Below are 19223 nucleotides of genomic sequence, written 5' to 3'. Positions count from 1 at the left end.
TGGAATGTAACAAAATTCACACAACATATATAAAGGTTTATTAGGCAATATAAGTGCCAAGTACTCGTAGATACATACGTTAAAACACATTTGAAGCATACTATATTACATTATAAATCTTCACAAATTTAGCACTTTCAACAATGGAATAAAGCTCTGCTCATCCCTAGAGTAGCTCACTGAATAGTAAATCAAATGCATTAAATAGCCTGTTAAAACATTATTTCTACATTAAGAGTTGATTAGCCAAGGAAAACACAATAGAAATAGCTGAAATTACACCTGGAGAAAACAAAAAGAGCATTTGCTTCCATAAATGACACTCAAGCAATGATAAGCCTTCAAGAAGGAACAGTGCTTTCCCTTAAGACAGATAATACTTTGGCCCCTAGATGCAAACAGCTGCATTAACTGAATTCCAGAAACAGATGCTTACTCTCCTTGAAGGATATGTAGCTCTCATATGACAAAACATATCTGCATTGAGTTAGATACTGAATTAGGGTAAGAATCAAGGAACATGGCTCTCTCAGCTCCCTCTTCCCTCTGGAGATTCCTGCACCCTCCTGAATTCTGCTTCAGAAGGTTGAAGGAACATCTGGAACAGATGTGGTAGTACTGGTGAATAACAGGGAAAAGCATAATTGGTGAAAATTCCCTTGCTTCCATTCGTGAAAGGTCCACTAGATTCAAGTTCTTTTCATAAATGGAAGGGAACTTTTGCATTCAGCCAAACAACTTTCCCCTTAAAAATCATGAATCTTCCCTGTAGTCATCCAGAAATGAACTTTCATAGTCTTCACACAGAAGTTCTTCCACATAAGCATTTCTTCTTCTGATTCTCCCACCATGATAGCTGAGCCTTCTGGAAACCCTGAAAAGGAAAGAAGATCTTGTCTGTTCAAAATAGTGTTGGAAAGGTGCAGTAAAATGAACTGGCAGCAAACAAGTTCTTCCCAAAGACTAGGATATTTTTTGCTGTTTCAACGGAAATTAATAATAATAAAAACAACACATTTCCCTCAATCTCCAGCTCCTTGCATAATACATTTGTGAATATTCATGGCGTTTCAGATAAATCTATACAAAATATAATCCATTGTATATCACATAAAAAGAGTGCAATAAGTAAAGAGACTTCATATTAAAGATACTAATTTTAAACCCAACAAAGTGCTGCAAGCTCAAAAGGATGCTATAGGTGCAGCAATTTCAGGATCTCTCTCAGTAATGGTATTATTTTCACTGTGGTAGACAGCATCTATTGTCTCTAGAAAAGCATTAAGCATTTGGAGATGACTCCTGACTAATGCAATAAAACACCCATATAAAGTAACTCTTCAGTCATCCCTGAGTCATATACAAAAAAGTTGTGCTCATAACGGACTTCCTGCATTCTTTTAAATACCTTTCCGGTTTCCAAACCAACCCCCAATATTTGGCACACTACTGCCAAGACCATATTTCTCAAAAAGGAATCAGCACTGCAAAGGGGAGGGAAGAATGTATTAAGCCAACTTGACAATATGCTATCTATTATAACACCAATAAATGCTACACGGAACCACACTACCTTCAGGAGAGGGCTACCAAATTTCATCTGGTCCTAGCAAACTTGAAAGGAGCAAATTTAACACATTCATGTCAAACATCCAAAAGTTATTAGCAACCAATAAGTGGTCAGTTAGATGCCAGTCACATAAAGCACCAATGTGCAAAGTAGATTTTAAGACAAGTTACAGTGCAAGTCCTTCAACTCATCTTAGGTGTAGCTTATAGGAAACCATTATTGCTTCTCATCATCATATACTTTCACAGAGAAATACAGCAAAGGGATACTGAAAAGGAATTCAGGTGATACTTAACGGTGATGTATAGTTCTGTGATTTTCTTAGGGAATCACTATTTTGCACAAACGTGGGCATCTTTTCATCCACACTTGTAATTCTGGATTCTGTGATGAGATTAGATGCAGTAAGTAAAGCAAGAAATTTGCATGGAAATGATAAAAAAGCCATTTCTATACCACTTTATATTTTTAAGAAAAATCTCAAAGCGGTTTATAGAATAATAAAACATCAATAAAACCATCTGAAGAAAGTCAAATATAGAGTATAGAGTCAAACCAACATAATTAACAGAAAACTAAACTATTATCTTAAAGATTTCAAAATAAAACATTACAAAGGAGGTCAACTACAGAATACGTATTTAACGCAAACAAAGTTAACGAAAATACTTTAAATGCTTTAAATCTTAGCAGGGTGAATAAATAAAAGTGAATTACAATGTTTTTGTAACTTGATGGGAGGAAGTTTAACTGTTTGACAAAATGGGAAACAATGGTTACTTGGAGACTTCCTGATTTAACTGCAGCACGAATGAAGAGAGGAGCAAAGGGATGTCTGTACAAGCAAAATGCTTCTGTATATCTCAGCTTTCCCAGTTTTAATTTAATAACTTCGGAACCAATACCCAAATTAAAAACAGACAAACCCAGATAATAATCACTGCAGCAGATGTGAGCATCACTCAGACATTAAAAATTACTGCTTCTTCCTTTAGAATGAGTGGAGAAGGAACTTGCAGTTTCTGGGATGTGCCTGCAAATGTTTAAGAGTCCATGTAGCACTTTAAGTGTTCTATCACAGTTCTCATGCTTTTGCTTGTGTAAGATGTGACATAGATAGAACATTTTGGTTTTACAGTGCAATCCTAATCATGTCTAATAAGCAAGTCAAATTCCATTCAATGGGACTTACTCACAGGGAACTGAGGTTAGGATTGCAGCCTTAAGACTTATCCACACTTACCTTTCCTGTTTTTTTTCTAGGCACAGCCCGTGCTTTAAAGCACTGAGTCCCCCCCCCCTTTTTGCTCCAGAGCTTTCTTTGTGAAAATCCACTCTTTAAAGCTCAACTGGAGTAAAGAGCAATGCTTGGAACCCCAAACAGATGTTTGCTAAAGTGTGGGTTTCCATGGGGGAGGGACCCACACCCAGACATGGTGTTTTAAGTGCAGAACTATACCTGGAAATAGCAGGGCAAAAGGTAAGTGTGAATAAGCTCTTAGTGTCCATCCTTTTTTTCCACACAATGCTCTAACCACTAGTTTTAAAAAACAACCCTGCCACAAGTAGGGCATCTTTGGGACTAACACACTGAACTGAACTAAAGGGCTACAAACAAGCCAACCAGATGAAAATACACGCAGTGGAATACTTACTGGAATATAAGAGCTCCCCCCCCCCCCCTCAGCTCAAGAAAAACCTCTTTTTCAAATCTGGAAATCCCCCGTTTGCTTGGCTAACAGCCTAACAATTTAGTAAGTCAATGCTTATGTTTGACATGTATGCATGTCTAGATTTAGGTTCAATTTTCTACTCTTGTATTTAAAATAAGCAGGCCATGTGAATGGAATATTATTTCTAAGACTGAAAAAGGTTTCAATAATTTCCATGAATATTTTAAGTTTTCCAGCTTTACCCAGTCAGTACCAAGAGCAACTTTCTTTAAAAACCTCCAACCCCCCATCCCCAAGTATTTAACAGCACTCTGTCCATTTCTATTTTTTCCCCTGGAGAATTGCCCATCAATGGACTGGGAAAGAGAATGGGTACTTTCTAAACAATGGTTATCTTCTGCTGTGGAACACCTCTAGGCGATTCTTATTGTTCTTTCATATACAGCTGATGCCCCCCCAAAAGTTTTTCAAATTAAAGCTGGCCAAGTAACTAAAGACTGGATAGCTCTTGGAATCACAAGAAATGATGGGCTAGAGAAAGAATGGGCCTCCTGTCAAAGATCTAAAGAGAGCTGCTTCAATTTCCTCTGGACAACGCTTATTCAATACCATAGATTACTCTCTCATATTTAAAACCTACCTTTTATACAAGTACTTGGAACAGCCATAAAGGTGTGATTTGAAGAAATACAAAACCCAGAATCCTGAAAATAAAATGTTGAAATATTAAAAATGATGCAGTTTTACAATATGGATTATCATCCAGGGATTATGTTAATCAATGTCAATTAGCTTCTTTTCTGTCTCAGTTTGCTTGCTTTATATTTGTGGTAACTGGGGGCATATTTTTCAGAAGATTGGGAAAACCTGAATATTCCTTTTCCCCTCCCCTGCTTCATACACATTCTGTTCAGTTACCAAGATGCAAAGTGATGCTGTTCTTTAGTACCATAATTCACTCAAGAAAGAGTGGGATCGGAGACACGTATAATAAGACTTCTAGCCCAGTCCTATGCAAGCTTACTTGAAACAAGTCCTGGAAATTTACATTTTATCTACTTCAGGAATCTTGTCACTGAGGGAAAACTTAAGTGTCTTTCAGTTTGGAGTACTTTTTCATATATTTCAAAGTCAATAGTTTACTTACCATGTTTGAGGTCCAATTATTGGCATTAGGAGTATGAAGTGTAAAAGTCATGTCAGTTTTCTGAAGATTGTTTTTCCAGTAAGGTAGCTTCTGTCTTATTCGATAAGGTGAGTTCTCAGATATATTTTTTAATCTTTTCAACGGTGAAGTCTGAGAGTCTTCAATGCAGAAGTTTGCTGCTCTTTTAATTCTGGCAACTGCAGGTAAAGTTCTTACAGGAGAATTAACTAGGGCATTCACTGTGTCAGACATCGGGATTCCTTCATATTTTTTTAAGTTTGCAGCACGCATAAATGTAGGAATTTTTGGAAGCCCTTCAGAACACAATTTCTGATATATACTCTCAATCATATTTTTACGCTTCTGATTAAAATTTGAAGAAAGACTTTTAAAACCAAACTTGCACAGTTCTGGAGACTTCCTAGGACTTGTGCATATAGTTGAGCACTTAAATGGTTTTCGCATCTTTGAACAACAAAGCTCCTTATACATTTTTTGGAAGGCATCATCACATTTCTGGTGAGTTTTGATGGGACTGTGATTAACAGGAAGTGATGAAAATGAATGACTTCGTTGTAGTGAAACAGCTTTGTTGAATGTTTTAATTTCATGATTCCCAGGTAATCTATTTGAAGTTTTCACTGGAGAAGACTTGTTATTTTGCAAGACGCAGCTTATGCCTCTATTCAAAGACAAGCTTAAACATGATGTAGCATTGAATGTCCTAGTGCTCATCTCAGTTTTATAATCTCCTGCTAGATTAAATTTTGTTCCTGTATCTACAGTGCAAATTGAAGAGTACTCTTCAAATGTTTGAGCCTTTCTTCCAGAGTTTGACAATGAAGGGATATAAGATGCAGTTCTGACCAGAAATGTTTCTTCTGTAGACAGATCCCTAGGAAAAATGGTGGTCTCCATGCCATTTAGTCCGACATTCTCTGTGTATGAATCTTCTACGATGCCAGAAGCATCCATTTCCACACTATCTGTATTACAGTCCATGGAAGATACTACTTTAGTTGCCTTGTTCATTGAGAATTGCATTTCATGATTGCCATCATACGAAGGACTAATTTGCCCATTATTTGCCATGGGCAATGGATATCCCTTAGAATCATCTTCTCTAATTGTCAAGCTAGACTTCTGTTTTAATTGTCTGGACTTCCTTACTCTCTCTGTACTGGTATTAAGCTTTGTTTTCTTAGGGTGCCAATAGCCATATCTGTACCGTTTGATCAATGAATTAGAAGAAGCTTCGCGGGATGCTTTATGCAACAATCTGCTAAGTGCCTTCACCATTCCTGGATACAAGTCTACTATTGTTACGTTATTCCAAGAACAATGCTCATCCGCAGACTCGTACATTTCTAAAAAGCTACTGCAGACAGTATCATTTCCACTCCCAAGAGACTGATTTTCAGGCAGAATTGTCATAATGTCTGAGCCTGCAGCAGCAGAGTTGGACAGATGCAGAGATGTTGATGCAGGATGCCCGTTTATAGATTCTGTTTGCTTCCTCAGGACCACATCATGGTGACCTACTAGACCAAATAAAAGGAAGTATAAGTACTAATACTTATTTTTTTTTAACATTAAGACTATTGCTAATGATGTTCCAAACAAGCTATAATGTAAGAAAAGAAATTTAAAATAAGGCACTAACCACATTTTTAAATTACCTAGGATCTTCTCAGTTCCCACTGTGAAACCAGATATTTTCTATGTGTTTTAAGAAACAATCATTGTCATGATTACTTTTAAATTAAATTTTGTAGCAGCAATTTATAATTTCACTTGATAATGAGGCAATGCACTATTTAATGAAGATACTGGCACTCTCTACCTAGTGAAATCAAGTCTACATAGCTTCAGGCACCAATTTAAGACTATTTCAGAAAGCCATCTTATGAAAATTATATATATATATTTTTGTGAGATGACCCATTTTTAAATTTGTTTCTTTAATGTATTTTTGATTTATGTCATTTTTGTTTTAACACATAGATATATTTTTATATGATTTTGCAAGTATGCAAGTAAATAAATATATGAAACAAATTATTGGTAACCCCTTTAAAAGACCCCCAACTCTGATCCAAAGGATGTCATGCAGTCTAATAAGTTGAGAGCTCCTACATAAACTCATATTCCCACTCCGATCAATATCACAGGGACATCTCTACACACATAACGGTTAAATGAGACAGAATGTTCTCCAGCAATGTAGAAACTTCAGTAAAGATTCTATGTATATAGATATGAACAGTACTTTGATTAGGCTGAATTGCTGCATTCATCATTCTTCAAATCCATCCAATAACTAACAAAAATCAAACTATAGTAAAGCATTTTTAAGCTAAAGAAATCAGAGATTTAGAATCCTCACTTCGCTTATCCGCAAAGAATAAAATTGGTTGAAAAACTGTCATTTGTCCAAAGCTATCCAGTAAATTTCAAAGCTAAATGGGAATCTGAAGCTGCATATCATACATCTAAACACAGCTTAAGCCACTGCACCATGTTGCCTCAAATTAATGTCAATCTATGTAATTTAACTACATATAGCTAGGAGGAACATGAAACAAATTGCTTTGTAAGACAGAACGAGAATATACGACATCCTTTGACATAAAGCAGCATTCAATTTACTACAGCTGATAGAGAGTACTAGACACCTGTTACCTGTTAATCTGTTCATAATGATACTTTAGGGTGTTGTAAAGTACAGGTTTATTACCATACACCTGTAAGCATGTTCATTTAAAATTATCTAGAGTGCTATCCTTATAAAAATTGTTTGCAGCTGACTTAAACAATACAGCATGCTACAGTAGAATCTAGGGGATGCGGGAGGCGCTGTGGTCTAAACCACAGCCTAGGGCTTGCCGATCAGGAGGTCGGTGGTTCGAATCCCCGTGACGGGGTGAGCTCCCGTTGCTTGGTCCCAGCTCCTGCCAACCTAGCAGTTCGAAAGCACAAAGTGCAAGTAGATGAATAGGTACCGCTCCGGTGGGAAGGTAAATGGCGTTTCCGTGTGCTGCTCTGGTTCACCAGAAGTGGCTTAGTCATGCTGGCCACATGACCCGGAAGCTGTCTGCAAACAAACGCTGGCTCCCTCGGCCTATTGAGCGAGATGAGTGTGCAACCCCAGAGTCGTCAACGACTGGACCTAATGGTCAAGGGTACCTTTACCTTTACTGTAGAATCTAGCTACAGTGCTACCTCCGTTTACGAACTTAATTCGTTCCGGAGCTCTGTTCTTAACCTGAAACTGTTCTTAGCCTGAGGAGTGCTTATGCTAATGGGGCCTCCCGCTGCCGCTCACATCCCGGGGCAAAGTTCACTACCTGGAACACTTACTTCCAGGTTAGCGGAGCTCGTAACACAATTCGTTCATAAGGAGGACGGTACATAACCCGAGGTTCCACTGTACTGGAAATGAGCTACTAAAGGAAAACAGGTTCTGACAGTGGGTTCATATCAGCCACCAGAGTGTTATACAGGGGTCGAGGGAGACAAACCAGATACTTCCATGCTTGTGAACAAATGCCAAGACTCCGGACAGGATGGAGTTACTGTAGGGACAGATCAGTGGTAGAATATATGCTTTGCACAAAGAAGAAAATACTTCTTCATGCAGTACATAGTCCAGCTATGGAGCTCACTCCCCTAGGAGGCAGCCAAGGTCACCAACTTGGATGGCTTTAAAAGAGGATGGAGAAGAGGACTATCAACGGAGTCAGCAATGCTTCTGGATTCCAGATGCAGGAAACCACAAGAGGGATGTTGGACTGGATGGGCCATTGGCCTGATCCAGCAGGCTCTTCTTATGTTCAGAGGTGGGAAATACTCGTGCCAGAAGCCGCGAATAACTACTGCCAATAAGCACAGACAGTGCTGTGCTAGTTGGACCAGTGCTCTGACAGGTAGGTAAAGTGCTCTGACAGGCCATGGCACAGCATTAAAAGCCCTCCATGGCTTCCAGCAGAACGCCAGACCACTCAGGTCCTGAGCAGTTGCTCTTGCAGCACTGAAGGTCCAGCTGAAAAAAAGAATGGTGGTGGCAGCGGGGGGAAGGAGATGATGTTGCAGTCCTTACAAGGCCTTTTCATAGCAGATGCAAAGGAGCAGGCTGGAGCTAGCTAAACAGATATGCTGTTACAGCCATTGCTTATCAAAGGAGCCATAGCAGGTAAGTACATGCTGGTCCAGTTGCTCTTTGTATACTCCACAAAAAAACCTCAAGAACTAGACTCATATATAGCTCATTTCCAATTCAGATAGCAAAATTTCTAAAAACACCAATTAATTAGGTCTTATAAGGAATGCTTAGCATCACAATACTGAGCCAGTCAATCAGAGCTAGCATTTGTGTTCACTAGATTGGAAAGGTTGTTGTGCTAGCCTTCTTTTGCAAGTAAACCATTTACTTCTCCTTTAAAAACTATTTTTCAGTAAAACATTTAGGATTTGTCATGATGCTCACCACTCAAGGATTCACCTCCCAGCTTCTGCAAAGGAGACCACTGGTAAACACTCTTTGCTTTGGGTCTTGTAACCTAAGCCAAAATCCCAAAGGTAGATAGTCAGTAAACAGAAAAGATTTGCAGAAAGACACAAGCCTTAAATGACTAAGCAATTAAACACTACTTGAGATATATATCCTATGTACTATAGTTTGATGTTTTCCAAATTGAGTATGTGCCAAATAATATATTCAGACTTAAAATATTACGTAACAGTTGCATTTTTATACCCCATTTATTATGTCCCAGGCCAATGGGATCGAAGCACACACAGGAAGAACAAAATCCCATCTCAATAACTATTAACCTGGTTTCATACTTTATGGCTATTAGGGTGTCAGTACAGGAGAATTACACTTAAGTCTTCCCCATCCATTTCAATAGAAACACTGGGAATGTGTACAGATAATGTACCTCCAAGAGAAAAAAATAATAAATGGGAAGACAGGAAAACTGAACTGCACATAGAAATCTGAACTTGCATTACTAGCTATAAGTTTAAAGATTTCAATACAATCAGCTGAACAATTACCGTAAGTGATTTTGGACCAAAGTAGACACTATTCTCCAACAGAACATCCATTTTGACTTGGTATTTATTCTTTGCAGGTGTTCCAGAAAAGTATACGAGAGAGGTATCTTCCTTTTGTTAAAAAAAGAGTGAATAGAAGTTGAAACAAGATGTTGCGTAGGCCTTCCACCCAAGAGTGTTGTTGTTTTTTATGTTGAACCAACAAGGATAGTACACACAAACAATGGAGTCTACTCTCATTCTTAAGTTGTTGAGGGTTTTGCCTTTAAGGCTATGTTTCTAAATCCATATGTGACAAAGCCCTTTTAAGCTGTTTGAACAGGCTGCACATTCCATTTGTCTCATCCTACCAGGTTTCAGTAATGCCTATTAGCTCATATTTGCTTGTCTGTATTAACATCTCAAGCAAATTATTATTATTATCCCTCCTTGATTTCCATAGGTACCACTTGCTGTACATGGCAATGATCAATATTTTCTCTTCTCTCTTAAACTAGAAGAAACCCAGAATAATGACTGCAGTCCCTGTAATAAGAGAAAGGCTTTTCATATACTATTCACTCAAACAGCCACAGTAGTACACTGTGATCAAGAATTTGGAAGGGAATCACAGCTTTTGAAAAGTAAGTAAGAGCAAACCAGAACTCATGGCAATAGTTTCATAAACACAGGCAGAGCCTATGGAATAGTCAGAAAACTTTTGGCAGAACTCAGGGGAGTTTCGAGTTCAGAGCCACTCCTCATATTCCTTGTTTCCTGCCAGTCTTCTTCCTAATTGTATCTCTCCTAAGACAAATATCCTAAAATTTCAAATGTTCAAATACTGTAACCAAAATTCTCATTTACCTTGATATGCATATTTTCCAAATGTCTTTGAATGGATGCCGATTCAACATCACTTTTGTGACCTACAATTCAAAGTAATTTCGTTGTCCCCAAGAGGGGGCAATGACAATAAAGATATTATTATTATTAAAAAAGTTAAAAAACAAAACATATCTCAAATATAAGATTGCTTCCAATTTCTTTGATCAAAGAAATTTGTACAAAATTTAACCTCAACACAAAACCTCAAGGCATTGAATTATACAATATTCTGTTTCCAAAGACTGACAATTGTCTCTGGGTTTATTATTCCCCTCATTGCTAGCACACCTCTCTTTGGGTGTTACTTGGATGAAGCAGGTAAGTGTGGTGAAAGCAGCTGTAGGCTCGTGCAATTTATAACCCTGACTGCCCAGGAATTTAAATCACACAGGGAGTCTCAAGCACAATGCAGAGTCCCCACTTTAGATGTTATGCCTCTGTAGGTACTATGAAGGAGTCACACAACTCTGGGAAAAGGGGCAAACTGTACAACGTCAAAACCCCCTTCCCTGCAACACCTGAAGGAAGAGATTGTGAAGCTTATATATTGTCCCAAAGCCATTTCATTACTCTCACCTCTTGATAGTTAACTGTTTAATAGGGATGAGAAATGTTCGAATTAAAAGTGTTGTTCTTTCTTTCCCATCCTAAAGGTAGGGCAGAGACCAAAAACAGAAGGCGGCTCATGAATATGCCATGCAGAAAAGCTGCTGGGTCAAAGTTAGGGGTGTAGTCTTGTTTTTCCTTTGCAATTATAGTTACCCAAAGTAGAGCAAAATTAATGATACTAATAAGAGTGTAGAAGGGGCTACAGTGTGGCAACAATACAGGATTCAGCAAATGATAAGACAAGTAGTTGATATTGCTCCTTAAGTTACGGACTTTGATAAGTCCAAGCAGTACCCCAATTTGGTTACTGCTATATTAGCTATCTCACTTACAGAAGAAAACTTTTGATGAAGGGTTCAACTGTTTGAACAAGAAATGAGTCATGCTCAAAAAAAGAAAAAAAAAAGAGAAACCATTTTCCAGTTAGGGTGCATGTCACAACCTTAATGTACAAATTTATGTACAAAGACTATAGATTCCCCCTCCCCCAGAAATTGGAAAGAAATAAAGCAGAACAATCATTGCTCAGTGGCATATAATAATTTAAAATGCATGTGATCATCTCTCTCAATTGTCATCCACATCCAAGACAGCTTAGATTAGTCCTATAAATAAATTGCATGCTCTTCCACCAAGCCTGCCTTACCTGTATCAAGTAGGCTCTTTCCACACGAGTCCATGGACTGTTCTTCATTAGGTGACTTAATAATTGCAAAAAACAAAACAAAAAACAACAGCCCTGTATTAGCTAAATTTGGGCTAGAAAACCAACTTTAATATTAGAGTCAACGTATGGGGATGTAATGGATCTTCATTCTACCAAACTTACATATTTACTGTACTTGATTTAAACATTCGATCACTCCACATAAACCTGCGATGACTATGGCTGTCAACCATCTAACTGTACAATACATATGTTGCTTCAAAAGGCTTAGGCAAGCATTTTAAAATATATACTACACATTTACCTGCCCCCACCACCTTCTCAATGCACAGGCAATTTCATATTACCTTCAATTATTTGTACACTTTTCTTGCTACTAACAAAAATATAAAGTTACGGGATGGGAAGATTAATCTCCTTCTGATGGAGAAGAGGGCTATTGATGGCTACTAGCCATGATAGCTATGTTTTGCCTTCACAGTTGGAAGGAGCAATGCTTCTGAATACCAGTTGCTGGAAACCACAGGAAGGGGAGAGTGCTCTGGTGTTTGAATCCTGCAGGTTTCCCACAGGCCACTGGTTGGCCACTGTGAGAACAAGATGCTGGGTCATTGGCTGGATCCAGCAGATAAAGGATTCTTGCAGAACTGTAAGTTTCAGCCAAATTCTAAATGCAGAAGCACACAGCTTTAGCTGAAGCTGTTTTCATGAATTTTACAGGGTGTGAGGCTACTCAAGACTGCAGGGGAAGTGCCAATAAGTTGGCACAAGCTATATAATATTGTTTGGGGGCATTTCTCTAAGCAAGGACAGTTTTCTTGCACATTTCTTAATAGTGTACCTGATACTCCTCGTAGTTCTCATTTTCAGAGTCCAGCTGTGTCTCAATTTCTTAATTGAAAAAGAATTAATTGAAATTATAAAACTGAAGCTAACAGCTCTCTCTTCAGTCCACATAGTCAAAGGTAGCTTTTCCATCTGAGAACCCCTGCCCCACTTTACAAATTCTATGGAGAAATCTCCATTTAAACCTGGCTGTACAGCCACCTCTATTGTAGTGACTGTTCTGAATGGGAAAATGATTCATGTGATCCTGGAAATGGTTGTTTGTAGCACAAGACTCAGTTTTGCTACACAAGTGCAATGCAAATTTTTGAAATCTAGATCTTACACCTACATATATGCAACCGAGTCGAATATATATTTAAATAGTTCTCATAGGCAGTTAAATAAAATTAGGCATAATACAGGTTCCATCACACCAACACTAGAGTGTATATCAAAGCAACTGCCTTCAAGTCCCATGAAGTTGATGCTTAACACAATATCCTTAGGAATTAATGAGATCTGGTAAGTGGCAGGTCTTAAAGGGAGGAAGGCCAGCTCTTCTAATGAAATGCATTGCACCCAAATACACTTTTCAGAATAATAAGTACAGGCAATCTCTCCCCCCCCCCCCATTTATGTGTGTTCTATTTGTGTGTGACCGCAAATGCATGAATCACGCCAAACTGGGAAGTGATCCCAAAACATCACAAAAGGGGAAGACTTGGATGGGAAGGGGCGGAACACGGTACTTGCAGGTTTTGACAGTTGCTTGTAATTCAAACATATTTGGGTGAGCCATAAAACACATTTAAAAAGCAATTCCATAACAACTGAAGAATTAAGCTCAAGTGACCATTTTATGAATACCTTGCAAGAATGAACAATTAGATTCTGGTTTATAAGGCTCATAAAGTCTTTCCAAGTGAAAAGCAGGCTTTTTTAAAAAAAATGATACAAATACATTCATATGAAGAAACACAGTACACTGATAAAGCTAAACATATATCCAATAAAAATAACCAATTTTATATGGTATTTTTCCCTTTGCAATAGCTTATTTAAATCAAGATTACAGCAAGATTATCAATCTGTGGATTTAGTACAAAAAAGAACAAAATCATGTAACTTAAGACAAATTAATCTTCTTTCATAAAAACTGTTGACTATTATATTTGCAAGTAGTTATTTTTTAAGAGTCAACTCTAGAAAGGAATACTGTCTCAGATTTATAATTGATCTTTTTCTTTCACCATTAAGAACTGTTAAAGTTAAATCTTTACACAATTTAAACATACAAGTGTTGCAGAAAGTTCTAACATTTCCCTTACCTGTGTTTTCCTGAAATGGTACAATATTCTGTAATATGAAAAGCAGGAAAATTTCAGTGCATAAAAATTATTTCTTGTACAAAAAAAGGCACCGTGCTTTCATTTTCAAAAGAATATATATTTTTTCTTTAAAAGATAATCCTATTCAGAAATAAGCATATTGTAAAATTGCTTTTGTCTGTAACCCTTTGCCTGTTGGTCTGGAAACATGAAGGATACTGATAAAGATTTTCATTTGGTTAATTACTGACAGACTCAGGGCAAGCAGGCAGCATGATCTACCAAGAATTCTAATACTTGAAATATTTTGATATGCAATTTCTACACACACTGCCAAACTCAAGTCACAGGGCAAAATAATTAGGGACAAAGATAACAGTTTTCATATTTCTTAGTTACAGTGGTTCCCAAGCTACTTTCCCCATGGATCACCTGAAAATTGCTGAAAGACTTGGCATACTACCTAAATATAATTCTGCTTGTTATAGCACCTGTAATGTGCTAGATGCTGCATAATTTTTATTTTATTTTTTGCTTTATTTCTTCAGTTGGATGTTAATTGTATTACAATATGAATTCCATAGAACTCAAATATGAATTCCATAGAATTCAAATTGTTAAGTGTCCTTTACACACACACACACACACACACACACACACACACACACACACTGAAAACTACTTGAATGAAGCTCATGAACCACTGGTGGTCCGTGGACAAGTTTGGGAAGCCCTGTCTTAGTGCACTGAATTTGATACATCTGCACTGTATCAAGTGAATTATCTTCCTGTAAGTCTGGAAGGGTAATTAAGACAAAATGTGAGAATTTTGTTCTGAAGACTGGTATCACCAATTTAAATCACCCCACCAGCATTTCAGATTGCAGGTAAGACCACAAAAGCTGTGTTTTCATCAGTCAAATGTCTCCATTGATTAGAGCAATGTACCACAATGAAAACAAATTTCATTGAGCTATTTGGATGTGCTCATTTTGGTATCAGCTTTACCAATGGTCTGAAATTTAAGGAAAAGAGAAAGCTGAATGAGAGAAAGCAATATTCTCCAACTTAAGTTTAACCCTGAAGAGAATCTATGGCTTTTTTCCGATTCAAGTTGCCACAGAAATATTGTTTAAAAATACTACTGTTATAGCTATGCATCCAGTCTCCCAGAGAGATTTCTAGATTTTTAATTTGTCACAGTAACTTAGAAAACATCAAAATACAGTCATTACAAGTTATGCATTTACAGTACCTGAGAGCGATCTATAACTTCGGTGCTTGTCTGTTGCTCTTCTCCCCAAACCCTTGGCCCTAGAAACGATACAAAAATTTCTACAATAAATGCCACATGCATAAGAATTTGTTAGAACAGACATTTGTGATAAACAGAGGAGTAATGTTAATCTTTTGCAGTAAGCATAGTAAATAAGTCTTGTGGCACTCTGAAGACTAATTCATTCTGGCATAAACTGTCATAGACTACAGTCCACTTCATCAAATGCATGAAGAGTTATACAGTGGTACCTCGGGTTAAGAACTTAATTCGTTCTGGAGGTCCATTCTTAACCTGTAACTGTTCTTAACCTGAGGTACCACTTCAGCTAATGGGGCCTCCCGCTGCCGCACAATTTCTGTTCTCATCCTGAAGCAAAGTTCTTAACCAGAGGTACTATTTCTGGGTTAGCGGAGTCTGTAACCTGAAGCGTCTGTAATCCGAGGTACCACTATACTGGGTTGTATGTCCATATATACATGGTTGGGTAGGGGATTGTAAAAAGTAAGCTCAGAATTAAAATTCACAGAAATACAGTGATACCTAACAGTGGCAATCCACAAAACAGTTTCTGATGACAGATCGCTTCTGCTTTGCCACCGATTCTTTCCAGCACAAAGCAACAAACCACGATTCTTAGCTTAGTATTATATCTGAAACGAATCATAATTTATTTTGCTCCATGCAAACTACAGTTTGAAGCCACGGTTTCTTATTGGCTTCAGGTAGTCATTTTGTTTGCAGTGAAATAAACCCCAATTTTGAAACAATGCTAGGCAAAGATTGTGGCTATCTCATTTGTGCTAGGGGAAAAGCAAAATAACCGCAATTTGTTTATTCATAGTAAACAGTTAACCATGACTTATGGCATGCAAGCCCTATCACTGTTATGTATAGTCACACTGTTACAACAAACCTCAAGGTTTCCAGTCAGTCTTTGATTCAATAAAGTTTGATACATTTTCACCAGACTTTGTAAATTGCACTACAGACACAGCATCCACACAGGTTTCAAAAAGTCTCTATACTATGTTTTTATAAAGGCAAACTAGAATATAGTAATCAGTAAAAGCGATCTTACCTTCAGGTGTATCATAAGTCAATGATCTGATAGAAATGACCATATCATCATCAAAGGGGAAGTTGTACTGGATTAAAAGAAACACACACCATTTTTACCTAAGACTACAGTGCTAGAGATTATAAAAGCTTTTGGGGGTAAAATTCATATATTATTAAACCTCCATTCAAACTTCTAACCAGTCTACTTGCAAGTTAACTCACTCCTATCTAGTTGGAAGTACAGTGGTGCCTCCCAAGACGAAAAGAATCCGTTCTGTGATTCTCTTCGTCTAGCGGTTTTCTAGTCTTGCGAAGCAAGCCCATTGAAGGATTAGCGGATTAGCGCTATTAGCGGCTTATCTGCTGATCGGATCAGATGATAAGCGTCTTAGTGGTTTAGAAAAGGGGGGGGGGGGAAACCAGCAGGAACTCGCAAGACATTGTCGTCTTGCGAAGCAAGCCCATAGGGAAATTCGTCTTGCAAAGCACCTCCAAAACGGAAAACTCTTTCGTCTAGCAAGTTTTCCGTCTTGCGAGGCATTCGTCTTGCGGGGCACCACTGTACACAGGGCCCAACTACATGTTACATGACACATCTGTGATGGAACATCATCATCATTACTACTAGAATTTATATACCGCCCTATACCTGGGGGTCTCAGGGCAGTTCACAGAATAAAATCAAGCTATAAAACCGTAACATACATAATAAAAATAAAAAGAACGAACCCTATCCTCAATCCAACATTTTGATTTTTACATTAAGGCAGTGTGTCCAAATTTGGCTTAAACAGACAGGGCTGGATTTAGGTTTGGTGAGATTTAGGTTGTTGCTGTTTTTTGTGTTGAATATATGCTATATGGTAATTCATGGACCTAATATGTATCTAAAGCCATTTACACATAACAAATAGGAGCCCACACAACACAAAAAACTGTTGTTGTATGTAGGTTTTATTTCATTTTCTTTTTATCTTATATTTTGGAAATGTACATCCAGTTTTTTTTCCCTTTACATTTTTTGGGGGGCCCCCAAGAGAGTGGGGCCCTAAGCTATAGCTTGACTGAGTCAGACAAAAGTTAGCCCTTAAGAGTGCAAGAATTATGGTGCTGGAGGAGACTCTTGAGAGTCCCATAGACTGCAAGAAGATCAAACTTATCCATTCTTAAGGAAATCAGCCCTGAGTGCTCACTGGAAGGACAGATCGTGAAGCTGAGGCTCCAATACTTTGGCCACCTCATGAGAAGACTCCCTGGAAAAGACCCTGATGTTGGGAAAGATGGAGGGCACAAGGAGAAGGGGACGACAGAGGACGAGATGGTTGGACGGTGTTCTTGAAGCTACCAGCATGAGTTTGACCAAATCGCGGGAGGCAGTGGAAGACTGCCGTGCTCTGGTCCATGGGGTCACGAAGAGTCGGACACGACTAAACAACAACAAGAAGAAGAGTGCAAGGAACCCTGCTGGAAGGAAGGAAGGGAGGGAGAGGGACCGAAATTTGACATTTCAATTGCATTTATTAATTATCTCCCCGCCCCCATGACGTCACACAGCGGGTATTTCGAACGTTTCCCCACGTAGATTCCGTGGAAAAGGGGGGAGGAACCGGCCCAGGAGCCCTGAGCAGATCCCGCCCGGGGCCTCTGCCTTCCGCAAAAGGCCTGCGACCCTCGCCCCGTCCAGCTCGCCGAAGCCGCCCCTGGAGCCGCGTCGAGCTCACCTTTTCCACCACGCTGCTCATGGCGGAGGCGAAGCGGAGGGTGCTTCTCCTCAGGCGGCGCTCCATGGCTGTGCTGCCGCCGCCGCCTCCGGGCCCTCCTCTTCGCCGGCGGTCCACGGCCTCGCTCTCCATCCCTCCCCCGCTCGTTCGCCCCATCTCGGCCGTCGCCGTGGCCAGTTCTGTGCGGCCCAAGGCCGAGGATTGGTCGCTTCCAAGTTGGGCAACTCCTTCAACCCGATTCAAATCCGCCGCTGCGCTAGTCCCGCGAGAGTGCGCTTCAGCTTGCCGTGGCCGGATTGGTAGTTGTTCGCCAATCGGGAGAGGCACGAGGAGCAGTTCTGTTTTGATTGGCTGGCTGCCGCCGCCCCACCCCTGATCCCGCCTCCCTATCTCTAGCTGAAACTCTCTGCCCGCAGCAAGCTCTTGGTTGAGCGCGAAAGTCGAACGAACAGGAGAGCTTTGGGAATGGCACGGGCCAGCGTAGCGACGCAAACTGCGTAAGCGTGCGAATGGGAGAAGCAGAAAGGTTTTGTTGTTAAGGGAGATGTAAGGAGACGCCAAATGGGTAGTGGATTAGTTTTGCCCGTTCGAAGTTAGCTGTTTCTACGGACTATGTACCTAAAGATCGATGAGTTTTGTGGCACTTTGGAAGCTCACACATTATTTGTGGCATAAACTCTCCCGGATTGGAATTGCTCGTATCATCATTCAGTGCAAGGCAATGGTAGTTTGCTTTCATAAAGCTTTTGAAAAATGCCAACTGCTGATTATATCAGGGAATGACTGTTGCAGATTTTTTTTTTGAGTCTGTTATTTGGATAAGTTTTTTCATTGTGTTGGATTCGCGTTTAATTATTTTGTTCTGTTTAATAGGTTTTTTTGTTACCTGATCTGCAGATTCAAAAGTATTTTACGGTTGTTTTAATTAATAAAGAATGGAAAAGAATTGAGCAAGCTTTTGAGTTCATCATGAACGTTGATCAAGCTGGTTGTTAAGCTTAAGCATAAGAGTGAAAACAAAAGGTGGGGGGGGGATGTTACGTGGTGAGTTTAAATCTGCAGATTATCATATTCCGATGACAGGAGGTAGGAGGTGTCACATCGACTTCCTTAGATTAGATTATGCTTGTTGCAAAATCTTTTCGAATTCCACCAAATGTCATCAGGGATGGAGAAGCATGTTTAACTCTCCATATGGTGCAACATGAAATCAGAGTGGCTGAACCAATTAACAAGTCTTTTATTGTTAAATTTAGTGCCTGAACTGGAACTGAAATGAAGAATTCGAAAACACCAAGGAACCTGAACTAGAGCCAAAATCAATTTTTGTATGTTTCTACTACTTAATTTACTGGAGTATAGTTTTTAGCTGAGAAACAATGTGTTTCCCCTAAATCCTTTATATTTCATGTCAAAA

General features: G+C 39.0%; 1 protein-coding gene across 2 annotated transcripts; it reads right to left on the bottom strand.

The window, feature by feature from the left end:
• Positions 1-15: 15 nt before the first annotated feature.
• On the bottom strand, positions 16-18069 carry HJURP (Holliday junction recognition protein). 2 transcript variants are annotated; one of them, XM_081198972.1, is made up of 13 exons: positions 17807-18069; positions 16105-16171; positions 15003-15061; positions 13748-13775; positions 12433-12482; positions 11571-11625; positions 10295-10356; positions 9449-9559; positions 8877-8949; positions 4391-5931; positions 3884-3947; positions 1867-1954; positions 16-874 (listed from the first exon to the last, which is right to left on the bottom strand). In XM_081198972.1, exons 1-13 carry the CDS (start codon positions 17960-17962, stop codon positions 754-756), a joined length of 2475 nt encoding a protein of 824 aa, XP_081055098.1. In that variant the 5' UTR covers positions 17963-18069; the 3' UTR covers positions 16-753. The 2 variants fall into 2 exon arrangements, with proteins under 2 accessions (XP_081055098.1, XP_081055099.1); XM_081198973.1 differs by having other exon boundaries at positions 4391-5928.
• Positions 18070-19223: the final 1154 nt, after the last annotated feature.

Source organism: Podarcis bocagei (genome assembly GCF_964188305.1).
Source record: "Podarcis bocagei genome assembly, chromosome: 6".
NCBI lineage: Eukaryota > Metazoa > Chordata > Lepidosauria > Squamata > Lacertidae > Podarcis > Podarcis bocagei.
This window is presented reverse-complemented; position numbering and strand designations above follow the sequence as displayed.

Excerpts from the sequence above, each read along its gene's own strand:
- HJURP (XM_081198972.1), bottom strand. The coding sequence starts at position 17,962 with ATGGGGCGAACGAGCGGGGGAGGGATGGAGAGCGAGGCCGTGGACCGC. Across the intron at positions 15,062-16,104 it reads GACTTATGATACACCTGAAG|GGCCAAGGGTTTGGGGAGAA; the intron begins GTAAGATCGCTT and ends TATCGTTTCTAG. Across the intron at positions 3,948-4,390 it reads ATAATTGGACCTCAAACATG|GATTCTGGGTTTTGTATTTC; the intron begins GTAAGTAAACTA and ends TTTTATTTTCAG.